This window comes from Rhea pennata, chromosome 1 (assembly GCF_028389875.1).
Source record: "Rhea pennata isolate bPtePen1 chromosome 1, bPtePen1.pri, whole genome shotgun sequence".
Lineage (NCBI taxonomy): Eukaryota > Metazoa > Chordata > Aves > Rheiformes > Rheidae > Rhea > Rhea pennata.
In genome coordinates this window covers 29901935-29921108 of record NC_084663.1, presented here as the reverse complement: position 1 = coordinate 29921108, position 19174 = coordinate 29901935, and the positions used below count along the sequence as shown (strand labels likewise).

General features: G+C 35.7%; 1 protein-coding gene across 1 annotated transcript in view; it reads right to left on the bottom strand.

The window, feature by feature from the left end:
- DOCK4 (dedicator of cytokinesis 4) overlaps positions 1-19174 on the bottom strand; it is a 249333-nt gene that overhangs the window by 31610 nt on the left and 198549 nt on the right. The window contains exons 28-35 of the mRNA XM_062583616.1: positions 18167-18242; positions 16476-16576; positions 15761-15819; positions 13967-14115; positions 12295-12380; positions 6832-6927; positions 5102-5162; positions 1470-1563 (exon numbers count right to left, since the gene is read on the bottom strand). Of these exons, the coding sequence (XP_062439600.1) occupies positions 1470-1563; positions 5102-5162; positions 6832-6927; positions 12295-12380; positions 13967-14115; positions 15761-15819; positions 16476-16576; positions 18167-18242 (722 nt within the window). The remainder of the gene's footprint in view (positions 1-1469; positions 1564-5101; positions 5163-6831; positions 6928-12294; positions 12381-13966; positions 14116-15760; positions 15820-16475; positions 16577-18166; positions 18243-19174) is intronic.

The following is a 19174-nucleotide window of genomic DNA, read 5'->3' as shown; positions in this document are numbered from 1 at the left end:
GAATGGACTACATGAATCTGTTTTCTAGCAAAAAGACTGTCTCTATTCTTTTGTCATGGGTGAGAGCCAATCCTCTTTTAAGGCTCTCATGGCAAAAAAATGCAAGAGTCATAGGATCTACCATGGCAAAGAACACAAAAATCACACATGTTACTAATAAATACTCAGGAAACAATGTCCTGGAGATAACATTTTGAGCAAAGTATTGTTTAAAATAAGAATGAATAGCAAGAAAAGATTAAGAAATTGTGTCCTCATCAATGCTGAAAGGTAAACTGGACACATATTAGCAGCCAACGTGTAAAGAGAACTTAGCGTTGCTTAAAAAGGTAGGAAGAATTACTAGGTAAAATAGAGAAAGTTATCAGTTTCTATCATAAAATCCACTTGTCACAAAGACACTGTTTGATAGTCAAAACTCTTGCAACTCACTCCACCCAGGTCATATGAGGAAATGAAAATAGTTTCTTTGGATTTATATAGTTTACACTTTATGTCCATGAATTGCAAAGGGACTGTGGAAATTCCAAGCACAGGATTTTTCCTTTGGATTTTAGAAAAGGTATAAGGAAATTCCATGTGGGCAGTAGCCTGGCTATTACTACACCTCAGACAACTGATCTACTTTTAAGAAGGAAAATACGATGTAGGGATTTTGAACACATGCAGTTGCAATTGTAATCACCGGGGAAAGGATGGAGGTATTACAAGGTCAGTTAAACATTTTAGCAACCAAAAATTGTTTAATTTAAATAGATAATGACTTTACATTCACTGCATGTGTACATACAATACACTGCAGCAATACTTGATAGCATGCAGTTACCCAAAAGAAGTGCACCCTATGCTCTGCGACAATGGACGTGCACGTTATCATCTTATTTCTTCATTTAAATGATAATGCTCTACCCTGGCACTAACTTTGCACTAAGTAATACTGGAGAATAGTAAAGAAGCACTGGACTGCAAATATGGTATGTAATGATTCAAGAAGACATCAAAGTGATATATTGGTTAAGAGTTTCAGAGTCTGTGTCTCATCATAAGTGATAAAGATCTTTTTTACCTAAAAGGTTAGATTCTTCTACATAGCTGTGTAGAAGGCGCATACCAAACAGTTAACCAGCAGCATTACAAAAAAGTATGTGGGCTCAGATATTCCCAAGCTGACTCAAACGTTTCCTTTAAACTTCGTTCCTCTTGGACGAAGAATGACCATATGCTACATTTAGTACATTTAGCCTCTATCAACAGCAGTCATTTACATTCAACATGGTATAGCAAGTAGTGGAGATGTGGCGCTGAAATAAAGACGGGTGGGTGAGTAGGAGAGAGCACAAGCGAGAAACTGAGGAGACTCAGCTGTTACCTCGGTCTGTATGTCCTCCACTAAGTTTCAGCCTGCAGTTTCGCAAAAGAACGTAAATCACAGTCTAGTCCTAGTAAAGATACTAGTTTGCATCAGTTACCTGTGAAGTTTTGTGCTTTCAAATGTAGGTCGTAGAGCTTATGAATATAGCGAATATACATCTCTTCTTTGTTCAGCTCAGTCTTGTAAAAATTCTGCAATAAAATTGAATTTAGTAATGAAATGTAGTAGCTAATTGATAATGATTACAAAATACATCAAATGTAATGCTGTAGAAATACATGCGAGTATTTGAAAGCTTCACATGTATAAAGGCATTGCACAGAACTTCAATAATACAGTTTCAGTAATAGTCCTGTTAAACTTTCTATAGACCAGTCAACATGCTCCTGATTTTTTTTTTTTATTCTCATAGGATGTAAGAGGAAGAACCTGACAGAACTGAAATCTGACTGTTCTTCCTCTCTAAGTACCCCCTTAGCCTGCAAAAAGTATGCAAAACGGCCTTAATGAGGCCAATTAAGACCTTCTATATGGATTTAAGATCTGACTTTTGAATTCATATTTTAACAAAACATCTGCTGTTTGGTATGCTTTCTCTTTCCTCTGTCTTGTAAAATGCCAGGACTTCAGCAGCTTTACAAAGAACTGCTCAGCATTGCAAACAGTGTAACTCTGAATGAAAGATGTGATTTCTGAATGCATAACTGCTATTAGTTGTTACATGAATAAAATACTGGACACAATATTAACATTTTTAGTTCAAAACCTTCAGTATGTATTTGCAGACCTTAAACTGAAGTCTCAAAAAGTTACAGACAGAAGAATATAACTTTATAGTGCTGTCAAGTATTGTCATACTCAGGATGGACATACAGCTAGAGTTCCCAAGCTTGCAATGCTTACTTTTGGGGATAATCTGCTTTGGTTAATACAAACTTATAGGAAACAGAAGTACTGTTCCTCCTTAGTAATTAAAAACTTGTGTATATTCTATTATTCAAATCATTAACTATTCGGGACTCTATGCAAGTAGCCAAAATGTTTCCCCTTTCAGAAAGCATTCTTACTCTATGCCACTCTTTTCCTAACTTGTGAGTTAAAATCACAGAGAAGAATGGGAGAAACATTATGAAAGTATCATAATAAAAAAGTAGAATTAGAAATACTATACTTTACTAGAAATAGTATTTTTGTAATTGACTTAAATGACTATATCAATAGCTCTGTGATGGCATGTCCTCTTTAGGTCACCATATGCCTTTATAATCCAAAAATTTCTGCTTTCCTCCCACAGTGCATACACACGGAACTGGTGCTTCTAGTCAGAAGAGAAAATGAAAGGATATGTGCATACACGTTCATTTTTATGTGTCTGAAAATAGCATAACCTGCAACGCAGAAGTGTAAGTAATCAGGCTTAACGATGCAGACCAATGTGGCACCGAACTAGGCTTCTTGGCTCTTACCCCTACGCACTAACGGCTCTGGTACCTGTCACAAGGCTAAACTATACACATCAACTGGTTCTTCTCTGAAGCTCAGTTCTGACAAAGTTCAACTGATCTGTAAGGCAGACCACAATAAGGCGATCCAGGCACAGCTTAGGAAGTACACCAGGCCAATATAGCGATATCTCGTGTGTTTTTTCCAAAACATAAAGCATAACAGCTAATATAAAGAATGAAGTCTACAGAAGGGAACATCACTTGGAAAGTAAACTTTTATTAATGGGGACTTTTCCTAAGGAAACACAGCTTAAGAACAATATTCAAGCAGGCAACGGGAACATGTCTTACTTAATTGGCATCATGTCATGTGACAGTGTAAAGCACCAGAGAAAAATCTCCTCTTATTGATATGATTTTAAGTCAATAGAATCAAAATATCAATTAAACGTCAAGAAGCAATGAGGACCAAGCATTCCCGAGAGTAACTCCTCAGTGAATTTCTAAAATTTACTTAATATATTTTTCAATATTTTTGTATAGTTCTGTGATGACAGGAGTTCTTTCATTAGAAACATGTCTTTCAAATAGAAATTAGGTGATTCTTATGCATAAGGAACTAATTCCATTAGATACCTCTTAGTCAGCTTTTCCATAGAAGGATTTCTGATGCGAAACCTACCCTCAATAATCCTGAGGGTGAGGAAAGTAGGAAAAGGATTTTTCTATCTTCCCCCTTCATCTATGTCAGTGTTGTTGCAGATTCTGTCCATCATCAAACTATAGCCTATTTCATAATGTGGCATAACTCTAGTTAATTTGAGAGCTCTGTTAAGTTGGTCAGTTCTATTTTCCAGAAGAATAGCACCTACATCTACTGCAAAAGACTTAAAAATTCTCTTTTTGTGCCAGTCAGTCCTCTTATCTTTGGAAGTTAGGATACCTTCAATATGGTAATGACAAAGTATTGCTTCCTCCTCTAGATTTCAAATAACTTTAGGCTCTATATTCCTCTGATTAAAATTTGTATGAAACATCTTTTGAGAAGATGACAAATACATCCATCATACAGGCTGCTATATGTCTTAAAATTTGTGAACTACTTCTGAAATAGTACTTCTGTGAACTTCTGTAATAATATTTATTTCTGTAAGTCTAGTTTTCAAAATTCATCTTTTAGTTGTTTCTCTGGTGTGCACATAGTAATAAAATTTGTCTGAAAATTATTAGGGGAGAAGGAGGACTAAGGAAATCTGCCTTAGCCTCTGTACAAGTCATTGAAAATCCCATTATAAAGTATTATGGCGTTTTCAGGTTTTTAAAATATTTAAATGTTCTTTTTGTGCATGTGTTGGATGATTTAATAACAATAATTTAAAGACTCCTTAGTGATAGGATGCAAATAATCCAGATGTTTTACAGAACTCAAAATCTTGCCAGGATTTCTGACAGAAAGCCTACAATTCTATGACTATACAGTACCATTCCTATTTAAAGAGCACCCTTTTCCCACTGAAGAAATCTTTTATTTTACTATGCTGCTACTTAGAAGTGATACCAAATTGTTTCACTGATATAAAGAATGCAGAATTAAAAGTCAGTTTATTTTGATTTTTCCCATGGCTAAAAAATACAGCTTTCCAAAAATCATCATCCTGCAAATTGAAACTTTTCAAGGTTAATGGAAATCAACAAGCTTTTCAGTGGAGACTGGGCTAAAACCAAATCACATCTAAAGAAAAATAAAATCTTTTGCATACTAAGAATTTGCACACATGGTTTATTATAACGATATTACAGGAGAAGGTCCTGAGTAGCTTTTCTGGCTCTTGTTTTGGGAAGAGAATAGATACCCTACAGTTTTCAGAAAATATTCCTTATGTATCATAAGAACCAGAGCAAATTATTGAAGATGACAGGAAAAAGGATAAACCATTCACGTTTTGTTGAGTTTGGGGAAAGGGAAAACATTTGTTTAATGAATGTAGAGATTGATTAATTTTGGAAGAAACTTTGATGAGACTTACCCAGTATGGAGAGATGCAAATTGAATACAAAGCTATTAGAGACTTCTCAGAGCCCAGTTATAAAATGACAGGAAACATTACCTCCCAAATGTATCAATTCCATCCTTAAAAAAACTATGAGAGATCCTAAGGGCACTATTATTTTATCAGTTTCCTCTCACACTCCTTCAAGAAGCAGGCTCTCTCTCATACAAATATATGGTATACTAAAGAATGCTCAAGTAGTCAAAAAGAAGTAGTAGTAGTATTATACAAACCAGAAGGCTAACAGTGCAGCCAATCTTTTTACCATCCACTTCTCCCATTTTCATGCAGTCCCTAAAACAGAAAGGAATGAATGTCAAAAGTTCCATAGGAAAGGAATGAATTTTATGCCCTTAACATGAAGCACACTTCAAAAAACAGACATATTTATTTCAGCAAGCTAATTGAAATGATGCAGCCCAAAGGCATTCTGCTCAACAGCTGACCCAGCTTTGTAAGGGATTTCATACTTCCCTTCCTAGGACACAGATTGCTTCAATAGTCAACAAATTAAAAGTTTATTTCTGGCTCTGTTATTAGGCAACTGTTGGAGTTTATTTAATTTCTTCATAAACCATGCTCAAAACAAGCCAGAAGAGGCAGTTCTAGTCCCTTCCTGCTCTCTGCCACCCATTCCCTGCCCCCTGCCCTGCCACCTACAGAAAGCTTCTTGAAGTGAGACAGGTTAGATGATACCTTTTGCTGGGTTACTTTTAACCTAAGACAGTTAGATCTCTGCAGCGGAGCACAGAAACTTGTGTTAGCACAAGTGGATGCTGTGGGAACGAGCAGGAATGGGGCTTTCTTCAGTGACAGTGTAAATCTCCAGCGGTCACAGGATTAGAGCATAAATTCCCCCTTTGTGAAAAAACTAAGCAGTGACCTCCTTTGAAAAGTGCTCTAAGAGCCATCAGATCTTCCTCAGTAGCACTCAATAACTTATCCTTTGTTGTTTTGGGGGAGGCAATGGATCTCATCTCTAAGTCAAAAGGTAAGATGGACCTTGTAGAGATTTTAACCGTAACGCAGGGAAAAATAGCATCAGCACAGCAATACTGGAGTAAAATAACAGACAGGCATCATCATACAGTTACTAAAAGAAATTTGATGCAACTCTAAAACAGCCTTGAATATATCAACTAAACAACCTAGTTTGTCTCAAGTACTTTTATAACCACTAGTACACATTTGTTGTGGAAGATATTGGATTAACAGCCCTGCAGGTTGTAATACAACTGATCTTGAATAGTAGCAGCACTTCCAGACTTCTAGAAGTTAAGAGTTCAGTGTTTTTGTTAACAAAATAGCTTCCCTCTCAAACTGTCAGTGAAGATAGTAAATATAGTACGAGGTTTTTACCATGTCCCCCAACAGAATCAGGGAAGAAATAACCCTTGAGCTCTAAAAAGTGCTACCGTTGACTATGACAAGAACTACATTGAATGTTCTACATGGATTTCACAAATAACTGACTTAGTTTCCCATTCATAAAAAGTGGGGGAAGTCTCTTCCTCTTCTTTGTTCATGTGTTAGTCAGATGCCATCTTCTCACTCAAGTGTCATATTTGATATACGTATTTACTCTGCCAGGTGACACTACAACTAAGTATGATTGACATAGCAATATGAATTTTACTTATTCTGTAAGACAACTGTTAGGTGATTAATACTGAGCTCTGTGACTTCACACAGATTTGAATCACTATCCTACAGCTTAAAGTTCCTATACTCCTGGTAGGAAACCAAGGCAAGCCACTGAATTCTCATATAATAGGGAGGCTATTGGTTGGTTTTCCCCAGCTTACATCATTTTCCTGTTGACTAAGCAGCTGTGGTCAGAGATCCTGAGCATGTACAGTTCATTTGTTTGTCTGCAGTATCCATTCATGCAAGATCACCAGGTTTCTCTCCTAATATTTCAAAGATCACAACCCTACTTATCAGTTGTCTGACAATCACTCACCTGTAGTCCAGTAGCCTTTCCATCAGGCGAGTCACAGTGGCAATTAATGAAACGCCACTTTCTCTCCATGTTTCCCGCTCAATTTTCTTCAGTAGACTGGAGAGGGGAAAAAAAAAAAAAGCCAGAACAATTTCACATTTATTTTTAACTGTCACTATGACAACCACTCCACTTTCTCCAGTACCTTAAAACCTTAGCAATAGTTACCTTCAACAGTTAGATTTTCTTTTACAAACACCCTCCCAAGAAGCACAATTTGCAAATGATGTCTTACCTAGGATAAGGACCAAAAAGTGGAATTCTAGTCCAGGAAGCATTGACAAAACAAATTATTTTTATGTTAGCTGTATCAGGTTAAAATATATCAAATAGCCAAATTTCAAACTATTCCAAATTATAACAGAGCCCTTTATTAAAATCTACGTATTAATTTCATGGTGGCACCTCAGAAAACAGGGATTTTGAAGATGTACCTAGAAAAGAATTTTTATCATCTCAAGATACCTGCTCAATAGGATCTCAAGTTACTTAACAAAGGTTTTTCCTCCTTAGTGCTACTACTTCAGCGCCCATGAAATTTAAGAATGGGGAAGGGATTAGTAAGATGATTCCCCCCACACTTTCATTTAGTATTTTCTTCTCAGAACATAATACCATATACATGTTAAATTCTATTAGCTGTACACTAATGTAAATTCAGATTACACACTAAAGTTAAAATATGTTTTAAATGGTATTGTAAATGGTGCTGGCATTAATCTCTTTCCATTACAGGCCTCTGATTTTCACTGCTTAAATTTAGGAAATATTAATCATATGGGCTTAAAATTCTCACATTTCTTCTCTGCTAGAGAATGAATGTGAAAATATGTTCTGTCACTTTTATGCTTTGGTGCAGGGCTTCAGATGTGTGCCATGCTCGTAGAGATATTTTGGCAATTCCCCTGAAAATCCACTCAGGTGCAGTTTATTTAGTGTCTGAGAATTGCCATATCGTTACAGCTAACAGAGCTTTTCAGAGACCTGTTAATAAACCTTCTGTCTACAGTGGGCAAGCTATCAGCTCCACTGACCTTCATCTATACTGAGCATGTTCAGTCCCATAAAACTCCTACATGTTGTTGAACATATAACAGCGCCCAATAACTCCTACATGCCAACTGCACTAACTATCCACTCCAGCTCCATTTAGCTCCTTATATACAGCAGGATATCATAAACATAATTCTCCAAACTAACTTGACCTAGGTGAAGCTGTGCTGCGTTGGAAGCAAGGAGGAAACATTGACTGATCTTCATTCTGCACCCTTGAGCTCACTTCTCCATTTCAGGCAGCAAGCAGGTGTCTTTCCCTCATTTTCAAGGACAGACTACCTGTCACTGCTAGGAGAGCCAGATGAGGAATCCTCCTTAACAGAAGAAGCTGAAGCATTAATCTAGCATCTCTGCTTTCCATACAGAACGCATCCGCTAACTTAATTCACTTCTAACTGCCTGAGGTTCCTTTCAATGCAAGTTTTTGTATCTAACAAAGAGTTGAGACTGTTACATTATTAAGCACTGTTTACCACACTGCTTTTTCCTTTCTGTTGCTTTTCATGCCTGTGTTAAACAGGGACATTTCAACCTAAAGTCATCAAAATAATTACCTACAGTTCCCATAGAAAAACAGCAGAAGTCTGACTTCTCTTTTAAAACAGATGGGTTTCATCTATATTTGATTTATACATGTTCTTTATAAATACAGCAGCATAGTCATTATAAGTACACAATTTCTACAAATTGGTGGTGTAGATATACTTGAAGTACTTATTTAAATTGACATCCATTTCTTCTATTGGAAAATTTTATGCCTTGAATTCAGATGCATGCCTCCTCCTCTCCATCATCCATCTTTCACCACAATGCACAGAACAAACATTCAGAACAAAAGAGCTACTCAAATACATATCCCCTAGCTTCCTCAGGGCAACATCTAGATAGAATTAGAAAGAAGTGACTACTATTTCAGTTAAGCTTTCTTTCTCTACATTACATCATATCTGAAGTGTGCACACCTATTGCAATTCCTTTTGCTGGATCTATTTGCTTTCCAAACAGAACCCTTCTCCACAAGCAGATACAAAAACGTATACAAAATTCTTCCTTGTCCTGCACTGTACCTGCTTCCACAATAAAACTCCTGTTAGTTCCAGGGCTCTTTTTTTTTTCTTTTTTTTTTTTTTTTTTTTTTTTTTTGTTAATTTTAGGTTCTTAAGAATAAGAGAGTGGGGACAAAGAGAATCAGAGCTGTCTGGGAAAGAGTTTCTGCCAGGGTCAGAACCATATTCAGGCAGCTAAATTGTATAACGAGTCCCACATAAGTGGATATGCCCAAGCCACACAGTTACTCAGACCACTGACTCACAAACACTTAACCCTAGAGGTGAACCCATCTGGATTTACATCCTGGAACACAAAGTCCTCCAGATACCTCACTACTGCCAAAGACTCCCTCTTCTGACTAGATAAGGGAAAGTCAAACTATGCTGCAATTCAAAGATGGATGAGGAGCTTCCCAAACTCCACATAAGTCTTCAGAAGGGCTCTGAAAAACTTAGTCTAGACAGAGCCTAATAGACTGGGTAGTACTGAATTCAGTTAGGCAGCTAGGAGAAGGAATCAAAAAAACGTGAAGATATTAAGAGAGAGATAGCAGTCATCATTTTTATGGCTGGAAAACTTAATCAAGGCAGAACTAGCTATTAAGTACCTGCTCAGCTTGAATGTCAGATCCAGTTCTCTAATAGAGAAAGAAGCCTTGCCATCAGGCTGCCAGTAGAGCTTGCCAGCTCAAGTTTTATGCGGCAATAATGTGGCCACCTACCCTTCAAAGCTGAAGTGGCTTGTGTTAGGTCAAACTGAAATACAGCTACAGAAGTAAAAAAAACGACAGCATCTATGTTGCCATTTTTGACATTTTTTTCTACCCACCAGCTGTTTCATACAATAAAAGTACTCTTTTCTCTGTGCGAATTAACTCAGAAATTCAGTCTCAGGGTTAATGTTGGTATAAATCAAGACATCTTCTGTATCAGGATTACATTGGGTAGCAATAACAAAATGTTCACCAATGGATAACAAAATGTTCACCACCATCACATTCTGCAGCTTTTCAAATGACATCATGAGCTAATAACTGTGTGGTCACATGCAGGTCTCCTGGGAAAATACTGGCACACAACATACAGAAACCATCTTTCCCTTACTTTCACTGTGTGATTTCATTTGATAATGATGATTTCATTATAAGCAGTGCATTCTAAGCATGTAACGTTTTAGCTATGTTCAGAGACACTTGTAATCCATCCCTAAAAATAGATGTTCAAAGGAAAAATGTAGTGTGGTGAGTTGCTGGGGGGGGGGGGGCTTAACTTGGGAGTTTAGAGATTTAAATTCATTGTCTCATTCATACTAAAGAAAGAAAAAGCATGACAGAAAGTCTCACAGCCACTTCAATTACTAGAGTGTATCCTAAGTAGGTGTGTGCATCCCCCTCCGTTCCCAATGGTACCTATCAAAACCAACCAAGCAGAATCTTGAGAATGATCAGGTAACGTTACTGTATTTGCTTTTAAGGACGGCATAAACCCGGCCTGACTTAGAACTACGTTATTGTTTCACATTCCTTAGGCAAGTACACACATTGCTATCACTTCAGCCTAAACAAGTCTTCTTCCTTGCAGACTGTGTCAAGACACTCCAATATTGCTTAGTTTAACAACAAAGTAAACAAACAAACGAAAACCCCCAACCCCCCACAACAACGTGCCTCAGGCTGACTGACCCCATGAATTAAGCTCCCTAGACTGTCAATCTGTTTCTTAAGCATTTTTCTTCACATCTTCTCCAAGCTCCCATATTGAGAGGTGTTACACGCTGAGTGAAACCAAACCCAGATAAAAAAATAATGATAAATACTAACTCTTCTTGAACTGTATGTGAACTTCAGCAGTTCTGAAATTTGCTGAGAAGTTATAACTTTAGCTACATCAGAACTGAATCAAAAAGTATACTGATGCTGAGACAGTTTGCAATTAAAATTACAATGAAATGTCTTCAGCTTTTAAATTTATAAAATGCTCCCACCATTCTTCACTACATCTTGTTTTACATCTCTCAATTTAAACCTAACTCAAAAACTTAAAAGAAATTCAGAACTGTATTTCACACCAGTATGCTTTCTTATAGAATTACAAGTTATTTCAAACAGTGATTGCCATTCTAATGGTTTTTTTGCACATGGTAATGAATCCAGATTTTATAATTTCATAATTATACATCTGCCTTAATGATTTAAATTTGAAGTTAGAATTCTATCTTTCTAAAATACTGAAATCATCTTATCTTCACTCAAGCTATGAAAGATTTCAGGAATAATTACTATACAAGAAAGTTCTGCTTTAGCTTATTGTACAGTAGTTTTCCAACATTTATCCATTTCCACATAATTTTGCCTAATCTCTACCCACTTTTGTTTCTACAAGTGACAAATGTTTAAGAATTCTGTTTTTTTCAGTGCAACACAGCTAGTGATTATTATTTGTCATCCACAGATACTCTGATCTCAATGCAGTTATTTAAGCAGACAGAGCTACAACACAACTTTTAAATAAGAGGGAATGGTTAAGAAGCCATATAAGCACGAAAAAAATCGTTTAGTAATATTAAACAGAGTGGAACCATGTAGAGGAATAATATACCTCTTGTTAAATGCACTAGAGATAAATGAAATCTTCCACATAGCTGTTACTCAGTTCAGAGAAACAACTTAGGAGACAGAGTTCAGTAATTATATTGTATCTGCACTCTGTGACAGTCATTTATTTCAATCAATGGCATAACTTAATGGCAACCTTAGGCATCTCACTATTACTAGCTTTTCCTATTTGATTTTGGTGAGATTTCATTTATTAAAATACAGTAAGTAAATGCTTAATAATTCATAGAATAAAGTAACAAGAAATAATCTTAGCAGGATAGATTGTATACATCAATTGAAGAGATCAACAAGTGACCTTATATAGAGGAGGCAAATTTCTGTTGACAATACAAAATCACATATTAAAGAGTTGTTTGTTAAATTCTCATGCCATATTTTTAAAACACCAGATTTGCACTGTCTACACCCTATGCAACTGTCTGAAACATCTCTTGCCTTTCTGATTTTAAAACTAGTAGGCTGAAAAAGAGAAATTTTTGTGATATATTTAGCCTTTCCCAGTTATAGCTATAAATTAGAAGTATACTCAGACCTTACAGATACAATACCATGCAATTTTTTCATTCCTCAGATTTTCAAGAAAAAAAAAGACAGGAAGAGAATTCACAATTGTTTTAAGCATTATCTCTCTACAGTAAGATCAGCATCTAATACCCCTAACTGAATCCAGCAATTAAATGAAAGACAAACATATTACTCACATACTGTTGAAGAGCTCTCGGTACGTTTCGTCACCTTTACCTTCTGACATCAGGCTGTCCAGTTTGTCAATCAGTTTTGCTTCCACCTGCAACATATAAGTGTATATGTAGACAGCTTCTTTTTCCTTTAATTAGACTGGATAAGATTGAGGAAAGATTTATTTTTCTTTAAGGGATTTTGCTGAAAGTAGATCTTAAAATTTTTGGTCAATCATGTAAATTCGATAATAGGTCACTTCATCTCTTTGAAGCTGTTATCATACCCAAGGTTTAGGGGGGGGCTCTTTTTTTTGAGGGGGGGAGCTAATTTGAATGAAGCAACGTGACTTTAAAACTACAGGCTGAGTAGCATTTGCTGCTGCTAAGGCAGCTATCTATTTATGGACTCAGACAAAAAAAAAAAACACAGTCCAAATAAATTGCCTGAATTCTTACTGCAGGGCTGTAAGCACAAGGCATTTTCTTGAATTTCAATAAATATGCCACACTCTTCACTCTCTAAATCCGCAGATGAATTTTATAAAGGTCTTTACTCTTCAGAACATGTTGGGGTCTCAGATTTACTTTTCCAGCTTTCCTTACTTGCCAATGAATTTGAAATTCATTTCACTAGATTTACATATTAGCTATCAAAGTACTTACAAAACATATCTGATGGTTAATGATTACTTTGATGCATATTTTAAGTGTATTGATTATAAAATAAATACATACAGATGAGACTACCATGTGTGTTAGTATTTCAAACCTCCTTTTTTTACCAAAAACATATTAGTAATCAAAAATCTAAGGGAGAAACTAAGCTGTTGTCAAGTGTATATTCTCTTAGTGAATAATTCCATTATAATTTACATTTAAGCATAAGCTTAACAGACAGAAAAGCAAAACAGGTAGATTCTTTTCTTCTCCCTCCTTGTTAACGTTTCTATGGTGATTTTAATAATTAGCTTATATATTGATAGTGAAAAAATCTATCAGTAGTCTATCTAATCAACAGCAGTACCTACTTACATCACACACACTCCTCCATTCCTATACTTTGTTTTGTATTTCAGATACAGCTCCCACTCCAAGAGTTATGATTGCCTGAGACTAATTCAAATACTTCTGCTTTCCTTCATTTGAAGTAGCAGGAAGGAAGGCACTGAGAAATGGCTTGAAGCAGTCTGGAAGAACCGAGTGGGAGCTGCAGGAGCAGATGGCACATTTGGTAGTTCCTTCCTAGCTTGCTAAGAAGGTGTTTCGCAGCAAAAATAGTTGGATCCTTACAGAAGAACATTCCTCAAACAGATCATTTGATTTTTATTTTCTTCCTCTCCATATTAACCGGAAGGAAAGCTAGTTGATTCCTTATCTAACCGTTAGTCCTTACTTCTGTAGAGTACAGAAGTAAAATGCTACAAACACAATTCAGCCTTGCTGAAGATATCTCAAGTTTTGTTCTTGATTTCAATGGGCCATGGACATTTCCCTCATTTTACATTACCAGTATCAAAACTTTCACTGGAAAATCTTATTACCCCTGCAAAGAGTCAACCCTGGTAATCCCTCTCCCACAGGTATAACATCACAGCTACTCTCTCCACTCTGAACCACACCACTAGTTGGGACCAGCACATTTGGAAGTGTTTGAATTTCAGCCCTGCTTCACGAACAGCTTCACATATAGTACCTGCTTAAAGTTGCCACTTCGCCTTTGCTCCCAGTCCATCATGTCATGGAAAATGGGAATCATGACATTCCGTAGGTCTGGCTGAGGGATCAAGGTCACTTCTAGGAAGGGGCCAATCAATGCCGGGATAAAATGAAGTTTGTGCTCCCCTAAAACGAAAAAGAACATTAACTTGAATATGAACTGTATTTCCTCCTTCGTGTTATCAAGGAACCCAAGAACTTTAGAAAAAAGGCACTGTAATGTTTACATTTTTTAGCCAGGGTATATCAGAGCAGGGACCATTTCTCAATATAAAAAGTAAAGTGAAAAGCTGCAGACAACAGGTCAACCTGCAGACATACAGTCAATTTAATTCATCAGATTTTATAAGGCAATACTGAGTTTAGGAGTGACAGAGTTATTTGTAACTCAAGTTAGTCTTCCAGGAGGGGAAGCAAACAGAAACAAAGCACTTTCTAGGCATTTAACTTACTTTTCCCAGGAATGGTTTGCTTTCTACACTCTACAATCTTGGGCTTACAAAATGGTTGACTACTTAATATTATTTTTACCTTTTTTTTTTAATCTTTAACTTTCTTAATTTTTTTTAATCTTTGTTTCCACAAAGGTAAAGATGGAAGAATATGTTTTGTGTGCAGAACAGGGAAGTTGTGACTTAACTATTCTCAAAAAAATCCCTTTAAAATCAGTGCTAAAACATCTTCCATTAACTCATCATATTCTACAAAGGAGAAAAAGGAGAAATTGTAAAACTAAGCTCCTGTCAGGGAAGTCAGAAATGGCATACAATAAGGATTGACCATTCAGTCTTTAAGTCTTTTCAGCCTTAGAGTGCCTAATCAATATTAAATTTGATAACTAAGTAAAACATGCCCAATAAAGGTCAACAGCAAATTAATAATCAAATATTTATTTCTCAGAAGGTTTCTTTCTAGTACATGCTGATCAGAAAATCCAGTTTTCTACAACTATGCATCATGGCATAAAAAAATTTACAGAATTGAGGTGACAGTATCTTAATAACCATTAACAGCCTTAATATCATTAACGAACTTTTTAATGAAGTGAACTAATAAAAGAAGGTTTTATAAAATAACATCATCATCAACATTGAATGAGTTGAAAATAAAGCTGACAAGCTTGGTGTCCAGATTTTCTGCACAGTTTTGATTCTATTCCTAAAAAACATTTAATTGCATTTTTCTGAGGCTTATACTTTCATTTTTCACAATTCCTGTTTATAAACACAAAAATGTTCCTAAGTTTATATCCAGACATAATTTTTTTCCTCTTGTTGTCCAAACAATCATTTATACATCAGTCACTGGTTATTTATGTCCTTATATTTTAATGCAGTTGGGACTTCGGGGAAGATTTGATGCAAATCCAGCATCTCAAAAGAGCTTCAGAATACAGATACATGTCTGTTCCTTAAATTGTTTGGCAATTGTATTAAAATTGTGAATCTAAGTATTTTTCCCTTTCCACAACAAAATAATTCTGCCCCAAAAGACCCATACTTCCTATTCTAATTTTCTACAGCAAAGTTACTTCAGTTCTCTTTGAAGAAATATGGATAGGTCAAATACAGTGTCAGTGCTTAGAAAACTGAGATTAACCATAAAGAAGGGAACTGCAATGATTGGGGTTTTCTTAAACTTGAATCAAGACTTCATGTGAACTTCATCATCAACTCTTCTATTATTAGCAAGTGTATGTAATAGTTGAAGTAATCAAATTTTTTTTCTGTTTTTGAGCTACTGACCATGTGAATTTTTTTTAATTTCTTACCTAAATTTTGCCACATGCTGAAGATTTCACATCCCATTGTTACTCGCATATCACCATATCTATAATACATTAAAAGAAAAAGCAAAACATCAAAACATTAAGAAAGTCAAGACTGTGCCATTCTGTGACATTGTGAAAATGTCTCATTTGTAATCCATGAAACGCTTCTCCTAAACTCATACTTTCTTCCAAGTTTTGCCATTGTACCCATTCAAAAAAAGATTTCTAAAATGAAACACAGTTATAGTATTGTCAAATATTTTAAATATTAGCTCTTTCTAAACACTATACAGCAGTAATGCAACTATGTGACAATAGTTATTTTCTGCAGCAATTTTTCTCTAGTTCTCTTTCTGAGAACAAATTATTTCTTTTAGCTCAAAGGAATACAACTATTTCACACAGACAACAGTGCAGTGTCTGGTAGAAATACCTGAACCAGTCAGAATTAACTAATACATGCAATGGAAATTAGCGCTGGACTGCTACAAGTATGACTATTTTATTCTCAATATCCGAGCAAATTTGGGCACTTCACAAAAGCTGCTGCCAGCTCTGAAGACCTGGAGAAAGAGCTAGAACCAAGACTAATTCAAGTCAGTGGAAATGTTACTACTGTGATCTTCTGATAGGCCTTTATGCCACTTGTCATGTCGTGCATTTTGACAAATGCTTGATTTGTGAGAGTTTTCTAGAAGCTGACAGTAATACTTACTTTTCTAAAACCTTTTTTTTCTTGGAAGGTGTGAACATCTCCAGTTGCAGACATAACTGGTTTATAAAAATGACAGCAAGAAAAAAGTAGGAATCCCATATCTAAAATAAGCACATAGCATTTGGTTATTCCAATTCTCAGTGCTACCATTTTATGACCACTCAAGATGCAAATTTTCAAATCACATCAGTTGTTTCAGTCTTGGCTAATAAAGCTGTCAAACTGTTTCTGACTAAATTTCTTTTCACATAAATATGCTTTTCACCAAAATGAAAATGTTCAGCAGGAATATATCTATTTTACATGCTCTATCTCTTAAACTTAGAAGTGTCAGTGTCCCAGGTTTCCTTTTTTCATCCTGCAGAGCCAAAGACCAACTAGGAAATCTGACCTTCTAAACTGAAAACAAGCTTTTGGAATATTTAAATAGAGAATTTCAAAAACTTTTAACTCCAAAAAAGAAAAAATTGTGACACTCAAAAGATATCACATAAGAGAGCTATTACTTTTTGGCCTATCTTACTTCATAACATTATTTGCAGTCTCATGGCAGGCTTCACTGGACAAAATCGAACCAAAGTATCGTAAATTTGTTAACATATTCTAAGTATCTAGATGTTTGTGCAAATATTTTTAGAATTAATTGTTGACTCTTATAAGCAGAGCTTTCTCAGTTAAGATGTATTTAAAAATATATTTTAATATTAATTGATATAACCCAATTATATAGATGCACTAGTGCAGGAGGGCAAAAGTAGTGTAGGGGGAGCCCTATTTCAGGCACTGTGGTTCTGCAGGAAAGTAATCACTTTGCTAAGTAGGTTTATAGAACAGAGATGCTTGGTCTACACATAATTCTTTTATCAGCTTTAACCTCTGAGCTGGCAGAACTCAAAGGATAGGCTTCCTCTTTTCCCACTGTGTCCGGTAGGTAAGTCTCCATTCTCTCCAGTCTCTCCAGGAGTCTGGCTAAGCAACCATTGCTCTGCTGGAAGTCAACAGGAGCTCTCTGTTTTCTCTAAGAAGTAAATCCTGCAATTTTTAAAATGAAGCCATTGGACTAATGCCTCTGTCTCTAGTCGGGTGGAATATCCATTCCGGTTTCCACTGAGATGTGTCTTTTCAGAGTCATTCTTAGGTCTTCTCATTTGAAGCCTAAAGGCATCAGTCTGTAATTTGAAGTTTGCTACAGGTATTGTACCTCACTGCTGTAAGCGGTAGTCACTAATAGGCAGGTATAACTACATTCACCATGAAGTATCACAATTTTCTGATTTTAATTATGCAGCATGTAAATGGACTTGAGAGCATTTCAAAAAAAGATGCAAAACTATAGCTTTGATATATTTGCTGTTGAGTCAAAATGGGATTCATTTTGTTTTCTGAGATAACCTCAAAATAAGAGATGAACATAAAAATTTTCTGTAATCAAAAACATTGGTATATAAAATCCCTGAATAAGTAGTCCACCACAGTAACTAAAAATACCAAAATGAGAAATAATAATAAAAAACTCTCTTGATTTTTAAGCCAGTCCTGTATGAGAAAAATTAAATTCTAAGCACTTGGAATTACTGAAGTATACATTCTGGCTGCTTAGATGCTGGAGCTAAGATTAATAACATACCACCAAGGCACAGGATGATGTAACAGCTAGTGCATCTATCTTACATTAGACATATTTACTCTACCTTGTAATCAAAGTTTTCATTTAAGAAGTTTTTGCGAAGGGCATCCGAAAGGTACAAGACTGTTGTAATGATAACACTGGGAAGAAAAGAATGAAAACGACAGCATTTTCATTAAGTGGAAATTCATAACTAACAGTCAAAGAGTCAGTCAATTTTCCAATAAAGACATAAATGTACAACGTACTGTGACAATTAATTCTGTATTTAGACAAACAAATATCTTACTAGCAGCCTTTATTGACAGAAAACATATATGACACAGAAAAAAGCCCTAAAAAATAGGTGAGATTTAGAAACTGGGGTGGTAAAAACATATTTTGCATAGTAAAATATAACTGAAAATACAAAACACAAGTTTTGTTATGCAAATAATGCTGATATATTTAATACACATTTTGTGCTACTAGCACTAATAAAAGAGTTGGGCAATTTGCTTTCAGCTTTCTTTGTACTGCACATGAGCATATAGAATATAAACATAAAATATTTAGTAATTATCAAGTGTACAATGCTAAGAGCCCTATGGATGCAGTCTTTTTTGGTGACAACAGATAAATGCAAACCTGCATTAACTTTGAAAGAAAGAACGGCAGCTTTGATCTGTTGACAAATGGTGCTCATCTTTGTGATGACTACATTGACACCTGCCTAAATTATATTCATCTTAGATGAATTAAGAAAATCAAAATCTTTCCATGGTAGTTGTTAAATTGTGTCAATGGCAATCTGGTTCATTGCAATCCCAAAACAGACTGGGCAAACAAGACTAAGAAAAATCCAAGTTTGGTAATCTACAGAAACTGAACTTACGTAGAAATCACCTCAATATATTCTGTTTCAATGTGTCAAAAGTTAAGCTGCCCTTTGCTGCCCTTGTTTTTAGCAACATATCAGGTCAAACCTAAAATCCATCTAACTCACTAAATTCTTTGAAACAATAGTCAGTAGTAGCCGGGCAAAACAAAACCAGAAAACAAACAGTGAATGATCTTTTCCCCGTTATACTCA